Source organism: Procambarus clarkii, chromosome 14, assembly GCF_040958095.1.
Source record: "Procambarus clarkii isolate CNS0578487 chromosome 14, FALCON_Pclarkii_2.0, whole genome shotgun sequence".
Lineage (NCBI taxonomy): Eukaryota > Metazoa > Arthropoda > Malacostraca > Decapoda > Cambaridae > Procambarus > Procambarus clarkii.
This window is the reverse complement of record NC_091163.1, coordinates 48,146,980-48,166,006: the sequence shown is the minus strand read 5'-3', so window position 1 is coordinate 48,166,006 and position 19,027 is coordinate 48,146,980. Positions and strand designations below refer to the sequence as shown.

General features: G+C 44.2%; 1 protein-coding gene across 1 annotated transcript in view; it reads right to left on the bottom strand.

Annotated features, from left to right (window-relative positions):
- Nucleotides 1–5,674: 5,674 nt before the first annotated feature.
- Nucleotides 5,675–19,027, bottom strand: part of LOC138364635 (uncharacterized) — a 348,932-nt gene continuing 335,579 nt past the window's right edge. The window contains exons 6-7 of the mRNA XM_069324594.1: nucleotides 11,100–11,315; nucleotides 5,675–10,983 (exon numbers count right to left, since the gene is read on the bottom strand). Of these exons, the coding sequence (XP_069180695.1) occupies nucleotides 10,468–10,983; nucleotides 11,100–11,315 (732 nt within the window). The 3' untranslated portion in view covers nucleotides 5,675–10,467. The remainder of the gene's footprint in view (nucleotides 10,984–11,099; nucleotides 11,316–19,027) is intronic.

The following is a 19,027-nucleotide window of genomic DNA, read 5'->3' as shown; positions in this document are numbered from 1 at the left end:
CAACGCGTGGCCAGATACAGCTAGTCTATACAAATAACAATGTAAAAGTTCGTTTGTTCAAAATTGCTAATATGCGAAAGTTCTTCAGTGATTGCTTTGAAATTTTCACATAACTTTCTGTTTGCATCCGAGTGGGTTTTTATATACATACTATATAGATGTCCCTTTTGTGACAGGAAAAAACATGTTTTTTTTTTTTAAAACTGTGTTTTTTATGTGAGGTAAATCTTCAAAACCTTTTAACCGATTGCTTTGAAAATTTGACACAACGTTGCATTCGAATAGTCCTTTTATATGTCTACTATATACATGCCTAACCTGTGACAGGAAAAAACATGTTTTTTTTTTAAACAGCACCATCTGTTGTAGGTAAGAGCAACACACACTGTAATCTCAGAACGTTCTTCACCAATTGTTTTGAAATTTGACACAATGTTCCATTTGAATACGCTTGTGTTTTTATATACCTACTATATAGATGCCACACCTGTGACAGGTAAAAACATGTTTTTTTTTTTTTAAACAGTGCCATCTGTTGCACACAATAGCAACACACACACTATATTAAATATGTTACGATTCCATTTAAATGTTTCTGATTGCATTGATAAATTGAATTTTCATAGATTTCGATTTATTTTAATTTTGTTATAATTATTTTGTGTGACATTGCATTGAAATTGAGCTGTGTTGTTTACCATACCATTCATTTCGTGAGTATAGTTTATTTTATATTTTTTTCAATTTTTTCATTTTGTTGTTTAAATGTTTATCTTATATTTCAGGGATGGGAACATCAGATCATTTGATGTTTCCAATTTTCTGATGGGAACATCAGATCATTTGGGAATGCATCGGATGAGGGAGAGGGGAATGGTGGGGAGGACAAGGGGACAGTAGTGGGGGATGGATGGTGGGGAGGACGAGGGAACAAGGGAGGGGGTAATGGTGGGGAAGATGAGGGGACGTGGGAGTTAGGGATGGAGACGAAGGGATAGGGGAATGGAAAGTGGTAGGGAAGACAAGGGAACAGGTGAGGGTGAGGAGGACGAGTGGACAGGGAGTGGGAGGATGAGGGGACGGTGGAGTGGGGGATGGTTGGGAGGACGAGGGAATGGGGGAGGGAGAATGGTGGGGAGGACTAGGAGACAGGGGTAGGTTGCTGTGGCTCAGCGACGCACATGTGTTGCTGGGCCACAGCAATGCGTGGCCGGGTACAGCTGGTTATTAAAGAAACTCCCAGGTGGTGAGGGAAGCTCCTAGCTTATCTTTTTGATGTTATCTTGACATGATTTTGGGACTTAGCGTCCCTGCAGCCCGGACCTCGACCAGGCCTCCTTTTTGTTACACACCCCCAAGAAGCAGCTGTCCAACTCTAAGGTACCTATTTACTGCTAGGTGAACAGGGGCATCAGGGTGAAAGCAACTCTGCCCATTTGTTTCCGCCTACACCGGGATCGAACATGGAACCTTAGGACTATAAATCCCGAGCGCTGTCCACTCAGCCGTCAGGCCACTAGCAGGACAACTTTTGAGTCATACAGTCCACTAATGTATCATAGTCTGCTTAATTTCTTTGATGAATTAAGGTGACTTAGAGAATAACTTTGATGACTTTGAGATGTATTAGAGAACAACTTTGATGAACGAAGGTGTGTTAGAGAATAACTGTGATTAACAAAGATGTTTAGAGAATGCCTTTGAGGCACTTGAGTCTTTGAGCTTGTTACTGATGTCTCAAAGAGTGTCTTTGACTATTTTTCTTACTCCATGAAGTATATTGTTAGTTACAAAAGTGTTTAAAGAAGTCACATTTGACTATTTTTACTTAAGGGGAAGAATTATTTTAGTTAAGGATGTAAAGATGACGTATTTGTCTATTTTTAGTTGATTGACGAATAATTTTAGTTAAGAAATGATGAACGTGGCTATTGTTAGTTGAATGACTATGGATAAAGTAGGTTATGATCAGTGTTGGAAAGTTTCTTTTGACTATTTTTAGCTAAGAGAAAGGTTTATTTTAGTTAAGAACAGTGTTGAACGAAGCTAATCCTGACTATTTTTAGTTGATTGACGAATGAGTTTAGTTAAGAAAAGACAAGAAAAGATGACGAATGTGATTATTTTTTTGTTGGCAAAAACTTTTAGTTAAAAAGAACAAGTTTATCTTGGTAAATTTGTTACTGTATAAAGTGAAGATTTGTTTACAAACAGTGCTGGTAACAAATAATAAATTGTTAAGCAAAAATACATGGACATAGTTTTTGAAAATAAAGGTGATGAGTTACTACAAAGTTACTTTGTAGTAACTTGTTAAGAATTAGTAATGTTGCTGTTGATAGTATTTGACAAAGAACTAGTTACTGAATGGAAGAAATAATTGTACATTTGATTTTAAAGATCATGTAAGAGAATGCGGTGGACACAGTGAACATACGGGGAACATGAGAAAGTACACAGAGAACATGAATGAGAATGACATGAACCCAGTGAACAACTTGCTGAGAACATTGAGAATATGACAAAGAACATAGAAAACATGAAAGAGAATGCAAAAATATGACTTGAACTGGCAGAGAACATGCTGTGAACATTGGTAGATAATGGAGAATATGGAGAAACAGGTGAAAAATATGGAATGGACATTTGAGAGGATATTTTAGGAACATGGAGAGAACATACAAATACAGGTTTGGATAACCACAAGGTTATCCAAACCTGTATTTGTATGACCAGTATGGTAATATAACAACACACTATGGACCAGTATGGTAATATCACAACACACCATGGACCAGTATGGTAATATCACAACACACCATGGACCAGTATGGTAATATCACAACACACCATGGACCAGTATGGTAATATCACAACACACCATGGTCCAGTATGGTAATATATCAACACACCATGGACCAGTATGGTAATATAACACACTATGGACCAGTATGGTAATATCACAACACACCATGGACCAGTATGGTAATATAACGACACACCATGGACCAGTATGGTAATATATCAACACACCATGGTCCAGTATGGTAATATCACAACACACCATGGACCAGTATGGTAATATAACAACACACCATGGTCCAGTATGGTAATATCACAACACACCATGGACCAGTATGGTAATATAACAACACACTATGGTCCAGTATGGTAATATAACGACACACCATGGACCAGTATGGTAATATCACCACACACCATGGACCAGTATGGTAATATAACAACACACTATGGTCCAGTATGGTAATATAACGACACACCATGGACCAGTATGGTAATATCACCACACACCATGGACCAGTATGGTAATATCACAACACACCATGGACCAGTATGGTAATATAACAACACACCATGGTCCAGTATGGTAATATAACGACACACCATGGACCAGTATGGTAATATCACCACACACCATGGACCAGTATGGTAATATCACAACACACCATGGACCAGTATGGTAATATAACAACACACCATGGACCAGTATGGTAATATCACCACACACCATGGACCAGTATGGTAATATCACAACACACCATGGACCAGTATGGTAATATAACAACACACCATGGACCAGTATGGTAATATAACGACACACCATGGACCAGTATCTTGAGGTTATCTTGAGATGATTTCGGGGCTTTTTAGTGTCCCCGCGGCCCGGTCCATGACCAGGCCTCCACCCCCAGGAAGCAGCCCGTGACAGCTGACTAACACCCAGGTACCTATTTTACTGCTAGGTTACAGGGGCATAGGGTGAAAGAAACTCTGCCCATTGTTTCTCGCCGGCGCCTGGGATCGAACCCAGGACCACAGGATCACAAGCCCAGTGTGCTGTCCGCTCGGCCGACCGGCTCCCTGTCTCAGTATGGTAATATCCCCGGCTCAGTATGGTAATATCACAACACACCATGGACCAGTATGGTAATATAACAACACACCATGGACCAGTATGGTAATATCACAACACACCATGGATCACAAGCCCAGTGTGCTGTCCGCTCGGCCGACCGGCTCCCTGTCTCAGTATGGTAATATCCCCGGCTCAGTATGGTAATATCACAACACACCATGGACCAGTATGGTAATATCACAACACACCATGAACCAGTATGGTAATATCACAACACACCATGGACCAGTATGGTAATATCACAACACACCATGGACCAGTATGGTAATATCACAACACACCATGGTCCAGTATGGCAACAGTCAGTGGAAACTGTTAACAAACAGTTATAAAACATAATTGCCATAACTATTACAATTAACATAATTATTAGTAGTGACAGTGTCAGACCACGAAGGAAGAATTGAAACAGGAAGTTCCTTAAGAACTTTCGTATTTAATAATACATCTTCAGAAGGGTGAGTTACATGTACATAGATTTGGACATATATAGGCAGGAGAGAGGTGAAGTGAAGTGAGGTACAATGATAAACGTATGACTGGGAAAGGGTGGATGTAAATAGGGGGCTGTATCCTATGGGCCAATAGGCCCATACATTGATATTAATAAAATAGTGGATGTTAACATGGTATTAGTGAGACAAATGTGTATGAATGATCCTACTAAAAATGCCCTTTAACTGATCAATCAAAAATGGATCTAAATTATACAAACCACTGCTAATGTTCAAGTTACATAATTTTGTAATCTGTATTAAAGCAGATTCAGTTATGTTCCTACTGAAAGTGCTTTTACAATTCGTTAATGAAGAAGCCATCTCCCAATCAATTTGGTGGGAATTTTCTGACAAATGAACAAACAACGCATTAGACAATTGGCCATGTCTTACAGAGTATTTATGTTGTGACATTCTACATTTCAAATCTTAAGATGTTTGCCCAACATAGAACCTATTATAATCTTAAAAGGTATTTTATATATGATACAATTATCACTACGAGGACTGTTTCTAGCTAATAGTTTTCTAACAGTATTTTCGTAATTAAACAATACATGTATATCAAAAAGTTTCAAGGCCTTGACAATATTTTCAAACCCAGAAAAATATGGTAAACACAACACATTCTTTGGGGGAATTTTCTCACTGCATATATTATTATAATATGTACGACGTGCTTTGCTACGGCAAACTTCCAAAAAACTCAGTGGATAACAAAGCTTGAGACCAATAGAATCAATATTCTTAAACTCTTCATCAAAGAATTCTGGACTAACAACCCGAAGAGCTCTTGAGATACATAGAGTAAAAAATAGATTTTTTCACATTGTATCTGTCCTGAGAAATAATGAATAAGATAAATTATTCGTAGACTTCCTGTAAAAACTAAACTTTAGTGAACAATCTTCCCTATGAATAAGTATATCTAAGAATGGCAAACATTTACCAATTTCAGTCTCCATAGTAAATTTTCTAGAGGTGACTTGATCATTAAGTTTAGCTACAAATTCGTCTGTGTTTACATCTGTAGGCCATATACACAAAATATCATCAACATATCTAAACCATGGAATGATTCCAGGGGTAATTATTGAACAAATTTTTCATCATGAGTAAATTTTCGTGATTTAAACACATAATTATTAGTAGTGTTTAGCAGTAATATTATTTACAGACTAACAAGCACCGACCAATTTACAACTGTAGAGTAACACTATGGATAATGAAATAATATATATTATATTACATTGTTATATTCTGGTGTAAAATATATACATGGCAGCTTATCCACAGCTAAGTTTTGTTACTTAGCTTAGTGTTTGACCCCATGTGTGGGACCTGAGTGATAGTGCGGAGATGGTGATGTACAAGTGATGGTGATATAGCAGTGATAGTGAGGTGAAGGTGATATACCAGTGATGGTGATATAGCAGTGATGGTGAGGTGAAGGTGATATACCAGTGATGGTGATATAGCAGTGATGGTGAGGTGATGGTGATATAGCAGTGATAGTGAGGTGAAGGTGATATAGCAGTGATAGTGAGGTGATGGTGATAGTGAGGTGAAGGTGATATACCAGTGATGGTGATATAGCAGATGATGGTGATATAGCAGGTGATGGTGATATAGCAGGTGATGGTGATATAGCAGTGATAGTGAGGTGAAGGTGATATACCAGTGATGATGATACAGCAAGTGATAGTGAGGTGATGGTGATATAGCAAGTGATAGTGAAGTGATGGTGATATATTAGTGATAGTGAGGTGATGGTGACATAGCAGTGATAGTGATATAGCAGTGATAGTAAGGTGATGGTGATATAGCAAGTGATAGTGAGGTGGTGATATAGCAGTGATAGTGAGGTGATGGTGATATAGAAGTGATAGTGATATAACAGTGATAGTGAGGTGATGTGATGTGATCACTATCAGTGATAGTGTGATGTGGTGATATAGCAGTGATAGTGAGGTGATGGTTATATAGCAGTGATAGTGAGGTGATGGTGATATAGCAGTGATAGTGTGATGTGATATAGCAGTGATAGTGTGATGTGGTGATATAGCAGTGATAGTGAGGTGGTGGTGATATAGCAGTGATAGTGAGGTGATGGTGATATAGCAGTGATAGTGTGATGTGGTGATATAGCAGTGATAGTGTGATGTGGTGATATAGCAGTGATAGTGAGGTGATGGTGATATAGCAAGTGATAGTGAGGTGGTGATATAACAGTGATAGTGAGGTGATGGTGATATAGCAGTGATGGTGCAGTAGTGGTGATGTAGCAATGATAGTGATATATTAGTGAAAGTAAGGAGGAAATATATCAGTGTGAGGTGATAAAGCAATGAAAGTGAGATGATGTTGGTGAAGCAGTGAAAGTGATAGTGAGCTGTTGGTGATATAACGGTGACAACAGCTGTCATATAGTGACACCAACAATCAGTTACTCAACATGGTCAGTACATTATCCCAGGTGTGGGAACTGAGGTGATGGTGATATAGATGTTATAGTGAGGTGATAGTGATATAGCAATGATAGGTGACAGTACTGTGAAAGAGCAAATGATGGTGATACAGCAGTGATAGTCACGTATGATAGTTAAACACCAAAGATAGTGAAGTTATGGTAATATAGTGATAAAGGTTGAGCTTGAATTACATTGGCATCAAAACCCACAGTCCATAGTGATGCAGGAGTGATGGTGATGGGTTATGGTACAGTGAACTAGAGTGGCAGCACAACACCACAGTAGTGATGGTACAGTGAACTAGAGTGGCAGCACAACACCACAGTAGTGATGGTGATGGTACAGTGAACTAGAGTGGCAGCACAACACCACAGTAGTGATGGTACAGTGAACTAGAGTGGCAGCACAACACCAGAGTAGTGATGGTACAGTGAACTAGAGTGGCAGCACAACACCACAGTAGTGATGGTGATGGTACAGTGAACTAGAGTGGCAGCACAACACCACAGTAGTGATGGTGATGGTACAGTGAACTAGAGTGGCAGCACAACACCACAGTAGTGATGGTACAGTGAACTAGAGTGGCAGCACAACACCACAGTAGTGATGGTACAGTGAACTAGAGTGGCAGCACAACACCACAGTAGTGATGGTGATGGTACAGTGAACTAGAGTGGCAGCACAACACCACAGTAGTGATGGTGATGGTACAGTGAACTAGAGTGGCAGCACAACACCACAGTAGTAATGGTACAGTGAACTAGCGTTCACACACATGGCAGCACAACACATGGCAGCACAACACCAGAGTAGTGATGGTACAGTGAACTAGAGTGGCAGCACAACACCACAGTAGTGATGGTGATGGTACAGTGAACTAGAGTGGCAGCACAACACCACAGTAGTGATGGTGATGGTACAGTGAACTAGAGTGGCAGCACAACACCACAGTAGTGATGGTGGTGGTATAGTGAACTAGAGTGGCAGCACAACACCACAGTAGTGATGGTGATGGTACAGTGAACTAGAGTAGCAGCACAACACCACAGTAGTGATGGTGGTGGTATAGTGAACTAGAGTGGCAGCACAACACCACAGTAGTGATGGTGGTGGTATAGTGAACTAGAGTGGCAGCACAATACCACAGTAGTGTTGGTACAGTGAACTATAGTGGCAGCACAACACCACAATAGTGATGGTGATGGTACAGTGAACTAGAGTGGCAGCACAACACCACAGTAGTGATGGTACAGTGAACTAGAGTGGCAGCACAACACCACAGTAGTGATGGTACAGTGAACTAGAGTGGCAGCACAACACCACAGTAGTAACGGTGATGGTACAGTGAACTAGAGTGGCAGCACAACACCACAGTAGTGGTGGTACAGTGAATCAAAGTGGCAGCACAACACCACAGTAGTGATGGTGATGGTACAGTGAACTAGAGTGGCAGCACAACACCAGTGTGTGATGGTACAGTGAACCAGAGTGGCAGCACAACACCACAATAGTGATGGTGATGGTACAGTGAACTAGAGTGGCAGCACAACACCACAGTAGTGATGGTACAGTGAACTAGAGTGGCAGCACAACACCACAGTAGTGATGGTACAGTGAACTAGAGTGGCAGCACAACACCACAGTAGTGATGGTGGTGGTATAGTGAACTAGAGTGGCAGCACAATACCACAGTAGTGTTGGTACAGTGAACTAGAGTGGCAGCACAACACCACAGTAGTGATGGTGATGGTACAGTGAACTAGAGTGGCAGCACAACACCACAGTAGTGATGGTGATGGTACAGTGAACTAGAGTGTCAGCACAACACCATATAAGTGATGGTACAGTGAACTAGAGTGGCAGCACAACACCACAGTAGTGATGGTACAGTGAACTAGAGTGGCAGCACAACACCACAGTAGTGATGGTACAGTGAACTAGAGTGGCAGCACAACACCACAGTAGTGATGGTGACGGTACAGTGAACTAGAGTGTCAGCACAACACCATATAAGTGATGGTACAGTGAACTAGAGTGGCAGCACAACACCACAGTAGTGATGGTACAGTGAACTAGAGTGGCAGCACAACACCACAGTAGTGATGGTGATGGTACAGTGAACTATAGTGGCAGCACAACACCACAGTAGTGATGGTGATGGTACAGTGAACTAGAGTGGCAGCACAACACCACAGTAGTGATGGTACAGTGAATTAGAGTGGCAGCACAACACCACAGTAGTGATGGTACAGTGAACTGAAGTGGCAACACAACACCACAGTAGTGATGGTGATGGTACAGTGAACTAGAGTGGCAGCACAACACCACAGTAGTGATGGTACAGTGAACTAGAGTGGCAACACAACACCACAGTAGTGATGGTGATGGTACAGTGAACTAGAGTGGCAGCACAACACCACAGTAGTGATGGTACAGTGAACTAGAGTGGCAACACAACACCACAGTAGTGATGGTAATGGTACAGTGAACTAGAGTGGCAGCACAACACCACAGTAGTGATGATACAGTGAATTAGAGTGGCAGCACAACACCACAGTAGTGATGGTACAGTGAACTGGAGTGGCAACACAACACCACAGTAGTGATGGTGATGGTACAGTGAACTAGAGTGGCAGCACAACACCACAGTAGTGATGGTGGTGGTACAGTGAACTAGAGTGGCAGCACAACACCACAGTAGTGATGGTGATGGTACAGTGAACTAGAGTGACAGCACAACACCACAGTAGTGGAGGTACAGTGAACTAGAGTGGCAGCACAACACCACAGTAGTGATGGTGATGGTACAGTGAACTAGAGTGGCAGCACAACACCATAGTAGTGGTGGTGGTGGTACAGTGAACTAGAGTGGCAGCACAACACCACAGTAGTGATGGTGGTGGTACAGTGAACTAGAGTGGCAGCACAACACACAGTAGTGATGGTACAGTGAACTAGAGTGGCAGCACAACACTACAGTAGTGATGGTGATGGTACAGTGAACTAGAGTGGCAGCACAACACAGTAGTGATGGTGGTGGTACAGTGAACTAGAGTGGCAGCACAACCCACAGTAGTGATGGTACAGTGAACTAGAGTGGCAGCACAACACCACAGTAGTGATGGTGGTGGTACAGTGAACTACAGTGGCAGCACAACACACAGTAGTGATGGTGATGGTACAGTGAACTAGAGTGGCAGCACAACACAGTAGTGATGGTGGTGGTACAGTGAACTAGAGTGGCAGCACAACACACAGTAGTGATGGTGATGGTACAGTGAACTAGAGTGGCAGCACAACACCACAGTAGTGATGGTGATGGTACAGTGAACTAGAGTGGCAGCAAACACCACAGTAGTGATAGTACAGTGAACTAGAGTGGCAGCACAACATCACAGTAGTGATGGTGGTAGTACAGTGAACTAGAGTGGCAGCACAACACCACAGTAGTGATGGTGGTGGTACAGTGAACTAGAGTGGCAGCACAACACCACAGTAGTGATGGTACAGTGAACTAAAGTGGCAGCACAACACACAGTAGTGATGGTGATGGTACAGTGAACTAGAGTGGCAGCACAACACCACAGTCCACCACAGTCACCTCCGTAATGTCACTGTGGTTGACTGCTGCCCTCACCACATCCAGGCCGCTCACCACATCACCGAAGACATCTGGCCACTGGTGACCACCCTGGTGGTCCCTGGTGGCGATGGCGAACTGGGCACTCTTGGGACCCCCCAGCGACCACCACCAGGACCACACAGCTCCTGCCTGGCCTGACTGCCGGTACTGCCCCTGGAGGTCAGGCAACAGTGGGGCTCCTCCCTTACCATCATTACTCTCGTAGTGTCCGCCCTCCACATACTCCCCCGGGCGACCCTTGGCCCCCACCCACAACAGTTTAGTGTTGCGGTAGGTGTGGCCCCGCTGGCCCGTACACAACAACACAAACTGTCTGGCCAGCGGAGTGTCAGGGGTCAGCCGGATGGTGACCCGCCCTCTTGTTGACCCCGCCCACCCGAGGTCAAGGAACGCCAGGGTGCAGGAGGGGTCCAGCACGCCCACAACATCACTCTCCTGCACAAGATGATATAAATCATGCTGGTAACTGTATAACAAAATGTTATCATATTAGTTATCACAACTCAGTAAGTCAGTAATGTCAGTAAGACTAGTGGGTGTAATAAAGTAACCTGGAGGGTGTGGGCGTGGACGGGCGTGGGCTGACGCAGGAGTGGGTGGAGGTACAGCTGTCCGTCTTGTAGAGTTATCCTGGCGGAGCGGCGGCCATCTTGGTCTTCCTGGACGGCCACCACCCGGCCAGCCTCCACCAGGCTCTTGACGGCCACCACCCGGCCAGCCTCCACCAGGCTCTTGACGGGCTCACTCATCCTGCGGAGGTCCTCAACCTGTGGACAGTGTCAGCCCCATTATCACATGTGGACAGTGTCAGCCCCATTATCACATGTGGACAGTGTCAGCCCCATTATCACCTGTGGACAGTGTCAGCCCCATTATCACCTGTGGTCAGTGTCAACCCCATTATCACCTGTGGACAGTGTCAGCCCCATTATCACCTGTGGACAGTGTCAGCCCCATTATCACCTGTGGTCAGTGTCAGCCCAAGTATCACCTGTGGAAAGTGTCAGCACCATTATCACCTGTGGACAGTGTCAGCACCATTATCACCTGTGGTCAGTGTCAACCCCATTATCACCTGTGGACAGTGTCAGCCCCATTATCACCTGTGGTCAGTGTCAGCCCCAGTATCACCTGTGGAAAGTGTCAGCACCATTATCACCTGTGGTCAGTGTCAGCCCCAGTATCACCTGTGGAAAGTGTCAGCACCATTATCACCTGTGATCAGTGTCGACTCCATTATCACCTGTGGACAGTGTCAGCCCGATTATGACCTGTGGACAGTGTCAGCCCCATTATCACCCGTGGTCAGTGTCAGCCCCATTATCACCTGTGGTCAGTGTCAGCCGCATTATAACCTGTGGACAGTGTCAGCACCATTATCACCTGTGGACAGTGTCAGCCCCGTTGTCACATGTGGACAGTGTCAGCCCCTTATCACCTGTGGTCAGTGCCAGCCCCATTATCACCTGTGGTCAGTGTCAGCCCCATTATCACCTGTGGACATTGTCAGCCCCATTATCACCTGTGGTCAGTGTCAGCACCATTATCACCTGTGGACAGTGTCAGCACCATTATCACCTGTGGTCAGTGTCAGCAATATTATCACCTGTGGTCAGTGTCAGCCCCATTATCACCTGTGGACAGTTTCAGCAATATTATCACCTGTGGTCAGTGTCAGCACCATTATCACCTGTGGACAGTGTCAGCAATATTATCACCTGTGGTCAGTGTCAGCCCCATTATCACCTGTGGACAGTTTCAGCCCCATTATCACCTGTGGTCAGTGTCAGCACCATTATCACCTGTGGACAGTGTCAGCACCATTATCACCTGTGGACAGTGTCAGCACCATTATCACCTGTGGACAGTGTCAGCACCATTATCACCTGTGGACAGTGTCAGCACCATTATCACCTGTGGACAGTGTCAGCACCATTATCACCTGTGGACAGTGTCAGCACCATTATCAGTCACCACTCCCACAACCAGCACATCACACTACCCATAAGAGACTAACACATCAACTAGAGAAGCAAGCAGCAGTGACAGGGAAGGTACTCCAGTGGATAAAGGAGTACCTAGGCAACAGAAGACAGCGAGTCACTGTGAGGGGTGAGACGTCAAAGTGGTGAGATGTCACCTGTGGAGTCCCACAAGGATCACTTTTTGAACCTATCCTGTTTCTCATATATGTAAAGGATCTTCCAGAGGTATTAGACTCATTCCTCTTAATGTTTGCTGATGATGCGACAATTATGAGCAGGATTAAGACAGAGGAAGACAGCAAAATGCTCCAAGATGACCTGGACAAACTGGAAGTATGGTCCAACAAATGGCTACTAGAGTTTAGCTCAAGTAAATGTAAAGTAATGAAGCTAGGTGTAGGGAGCAGGAGGCCAGACTCACGGTAACAAATAGGAGATGAAATCCTCCAAGAAACGGACAGAGAGAAGGATCTGGGAGATGATGTTACACCGAACCTGTCTCCTGAAGCCCACATCAAAAGGTTATCATCAGTGGCATATGCAAGACTGTCGAATATCTGAACTGCCTTTATAAATTTGTGTAAGGAATCGTTTAAAACCTTGTATATCACATATGTCATACCAATCCTGGAGTATGCAGCTCTAGCATGGAGTCCATACCTAGTCAAGCACATGACGAAGTTTGAGAAGGTTCAAAGGTATACTGTACCACCAGACTAGTTCCAGTACTACGAGGTATGAGTTACAAGCAAAGGCTACATGAATTAAACCCCCATGATGTTGGAAGACAGAAGAATTGGGGGAGACATGATTACAACATACAAAATTCTAAGAGGAATTAATAACGACAGACAGCCTAACACGGGTGGTGTTCAAACAAGGGGACACAGGAGGAAACATTGTACCCAAATGACCCACAGAGATATTAGAAAGAATTTTTCATCATCAGAATAGTTGGTGTATGGAATACATTAGGAAGTGATGTGGTGGAGGCTGACTCCATCCACAGTTTATAATGTAGATATGACAGTGCCCAATAGGCTCAGTAACCTGTACATCAGTTGATTAAAAGCTGAGAGGTGGGAACAATGAGCCGGAGCTCAAGCCCCGGAAGTACAATTAGGTGAGTACACACACCACAACCTCTACTTCAACCACACTCACAACCACCACACACAACCACCACACACACAACCACCACACTCACAACCACCACACTCACAACCACCACACACACACAACCACCACACACACAACCACCACACTCACAACCACCACACACACAACCACCACACACACAACCACCACACTCACAACCACCACACTCACAACCACCACACTCACAACCACCACACACACAACCACCACACACACACAACCACCACACCCACAACCACCACACTCACAACCACCACACTCACAACCACCACACACAACCACCACACACACACAACCACCACACACACACAACCACCACACACACAACCACCACACTCACAACCACCACACACACAACCAACACACACACAACCACCACACTCACAACCATCACACACACAACCACCACACTCACAACCACCACACTCACAACCACCACACACACAACCACCACACTCACAACCACTACACACACAACCACCACACTCACAACCACCACACACACACAACCACCACACTCACAACCACTACACACACAACCACCACACTCACAACCACCACACTCACAACCACTACACACAACCACCACACACACACAACCACCATACACACACAACCACCACACACACAACCACCACACTCACAACCACCACACACACAACCACCACACACACAACCACCACACTCACAACCACCACAGTCACAACCACCACACACACAACCACCACACTCACAACCACCACACTCACAACCACCACACACAACCACCACACACACACAACCACCACACACACACAACCACCACACACACAACCACCACACTCACAACCACCACACACACAACCACCACACACACAACCACCACACTCACAACCACCACACTCACAACCACCACACACACAACCAACACACTCACAACCACCACACTCACAACCACCACACACAACCACCACACACACACAACCACCACACACACACAACCACCACACACACAACCACCACACTCACAACCACCACACACACAACCACCACACACACAACCACCACACTCACAACCACCACACTCACAACCACCACACACACAACCACCACACTCACAACAGCCACACTCACAACCACCACATACACAACCACCACACACACAACCACCACACACACACAACCACCACACTCACAACCACCAAACACACAACCACCACACACACACAACCACCACACTCACAACTACCACACACACACAACCACCACACACACAACCACCACACACAACCACCACACTCACAACCACCACACTCACAACCACCACACTCACAACCACCACACACACAACCACCACACACACAACCACCACATACACTCAACCACCACACTAACAACCACCACACTCACAACCACCACACACACAACCACCACACACACAACCACCACACACACACAACCACTACACACACAACCACTACACACACACAACCACTACACACACAACCACTACACACACAACCACCACACTCACAACCACCACACACACAACCACCACACTCACAACCACCACACACACAACCACCACACACACAACCACTACACACACAACCACCACACACACAACCACTACACACACAACCACCACACACACAACCACCACACACACAACCACCACACACACAACCACTACACACACAACCACCACACTCACAACCACCACACACACAACCACCACACACACAACTATCACACTCACAACCACCACACTCACAACCACCACACTCACAACCACCACACACACAACCACCACACTCACAACCACCACACTCACAACCACCACACTCACAACCACAACACTCACAACCACCACACACACACAACCACCACACTCACAACCACCACACACATACAACCATCACACTCACAACCACCACACACACACAACCACCACACTCACAACCACCACACTCACAACCACCACACTCACAACCACCACACTCACAACCACCACACTCACAACAACCACACACACAACCACCACACTCACAACCACCACACTCACAACCACCACACACACAACCACCACACTCACAACCACCACACTCACAACCACCACACACACAACCAATACACACACCCACCACACCCACAACCACCACACTCACAACCACCACACACACAACCACCACACACACACAACCACCACACACACAACCACCACACACACACAACCACCACACACACACAACCACCACACACACAACTACCACACTCACAACCACCACACACACACAACCACCACACTCACAACCACCACACACACACAACCACCACACACACACAACCACCACACACACACAACCACCACACTCACAACCACCACACACACAACCACCACACACACACAACCACCACACACACACAACCACCACACACACAACCACCACACTCACAACCATCACACACACAACCACCACACACACACAACCACCACACTCACAACCACCACACTCACAACCACCACACACACACAACCACCACACACACAACCACCACACACACACAACCACCACACTCACAACCACCACACTCACAACCACCACACACACACAACCACCACACACACAACCACCACACTCACAACCACCACACTCACAACCACCACACACACAACCACCACACCCACAACCATCACACACACAACCACCACACTCACAACCACCACACACACAACCACCACACACACAACCACCACACCCACAACCACCACACACACACAACCACCACACACACAACCACCACACTCACAACCACCACACACACAACCACCACACTCACAACCACCACACACACAACCACCACACCCACAACCACCACACTCACAATCACCACACTCACAACCAATACACACACAACCACCACACCCACACCACCACAGTAGGGGGGATGGCTCCACACAGACGATATTTTTTTTCAGGTCAAATATCGTCTGTACGGGCCATGGTTTTCAGGTTCCAAAGGGAAAATATCGTCTGTGCGGGCCAGGGTTTTCAGATTCCAATATCGTCTGTGTGAGCCATGGTTTTCAGGTTCCAATATCGTCTGTGTGAGCCAGGGTTTTCAGGTAAATTTTGTGTCACAGATTTTAGAAGTAAGGATTTCTTATGAGAAAAAATAATTTCCGAGACATAGAAGTTTGTTAAGGCCTTATGGGAGAAATTCAAATAACGTATGTAGCGCTTTAGGGTTTCCAGGAGAACTCTACGGACATGTTTTACATGTTTTCAACTTACAAAATCGTCTATGTAAGCCTTAGTTATTCATATAAATTTAGAAAATCACCTAATCACCTGTGTAAGTCATTGTTTTCAGGGTTTCGTACATCACACCCCCCTCCCTCCCTTACCTCGCAATCTGTCGCCTCACCTGTGTTTACTTTAGACGTCAGCCAGACACGGCCTTCAGGTCACCTCGGTAATCTTATCTTATCTTATCCATAATATCTGGACCGTCCCTCCTCTCTCTCTCTCTCTCGTTTCATTCAGTTCAACTATTTTCCAACATCGTATGTTTGCTCCTTTTCATTAAGCAAGTCAGTTTTACACAAATAAATCATGTTAGTAAGCATGTTCTAGCTCACGTTCCCCCACCTTAGTCCCCTGTCGTATAATGAATACTATCATTCCAATCCCTCTAAAATTCCCTGTCGTATAATGAATACTATCATTCCAATCCCTCTAAAATTTAAAAATAATCATATTTCAAACGTAGTTCAATACAGTAATTTAGTTACCAAGCTCCAGCGCTTGTCCTCCGCCTTAGCTCTCTCTCGTATCTTCGTTAGTATCAGTCCAATTTCCCCTGAAATTTTTACCCTCTGTATTTCAGGCACCATAAATAAGATCAAAACAGTTACCAAGCTCCAGCGCTTGTCCTCCGCCTTAGCTCTCTCTCGTATCTTCGTTAGTATCAGTCCAATTTCCCTGAAATTTTTACCCTCTGTATTTCAGGCACCGTAAATAAGATCAAAACAGTTACCAAGCTCCAGCGCTTGTCCTCCGCCTTAGTTCTCTTTCATATCTTTGTAAATAAACCATCAATTTCCCTTAAATTTTTACCCTCTGTATTTCAGACACCGTAAATAAAATCAAGTCAGTTATCGAGCTCCAGCTCTCGTCCCCGCCTTAGTTCTCCTTCGTATCTTTGTAAATAACCCATCAATTTCCCTAAAATTAAAAGCAGACATACTTCAAAGTTAGTAAATAAGATCAAGTCAGTTACTGAGCTCCAGCTCTCGTCCCCCACCCTCTTCCGCCCTCAAGTCTTTGTAAATAAACCATCAATTTCCCCGAAATTTTTACCCTCTGTGTTTCAGACATAGTAAATATGAAGTAAACAATTATAAAACTCTAGCTCTTGTCCTCTGTCCAAGCTCACTTTTGTAAATTCATTACTCTCAGTCCAAATCACCCAACTACATTTTCAGACATAGTAAATAAAAACCAGTTCAGTTATCAAGTTTCAACTCTTGTGCCCCAGCTTAGTTCATTTGTACAAGTTCTTTATTTTCCAACTAAATCACCCTGAGATTTAAGATCACCGTATTTCTAACGTAGTAAAATTAATCGGGGCATTAACCAAGCTCCATTTCCTCAGCCTTAGATCATCAGACATAAATATATTCGATCAAGTCCCTCTCCAGCCTATCTGTTTATCAGAGTATTTACTTTACCCTTCTCATCCCCAACGTATCAAAACCTTCAATAATCATACTGTATTTGCATATTTTCTCTATATTCAGCTGTGTTCTTCACATTTTGTCCATGTTTTCTATGTTCACTCCATGTTCTTCAAATGTTCACAGGCCCATTCAGTTTATATTTTCACAAGTATCTCCATTTTTTCTGTAATCTTTCTCTTAGTCTCATTACTTTCTCTACAAATTCTAGTCATATTTTCTATGTTTTCATGTTCATCACATGTTCTCTTTACAACTTTTATACTCAATATTCATGCTAACTTCCATATTTTGTGTTCTTTGTCAATATTCATGTTCCTCTACAAGTTCATGTTCCTCACAAGATCACTTCGTTTTTCACCTTCTCTTACATGTTTTCTACATTCTTTGTCATATTCTCCATGTTCTTCACAAGTCCATTGTTCATTCTTTGTATTCCCTATTCTCCTTATCATGTTTTCATGTTCTCTGTAAGTTCATATTCCCAGCATGTTCACTGTATTCATCAACTTTTCTTACATGTGTTCTTTGACATGTTCCCCATATGTTCTCTGGGTTTTCCCCTTACATGTTATCTAACGTTCCTTAACTAAAAAAATCTTTCACCAATCAACTA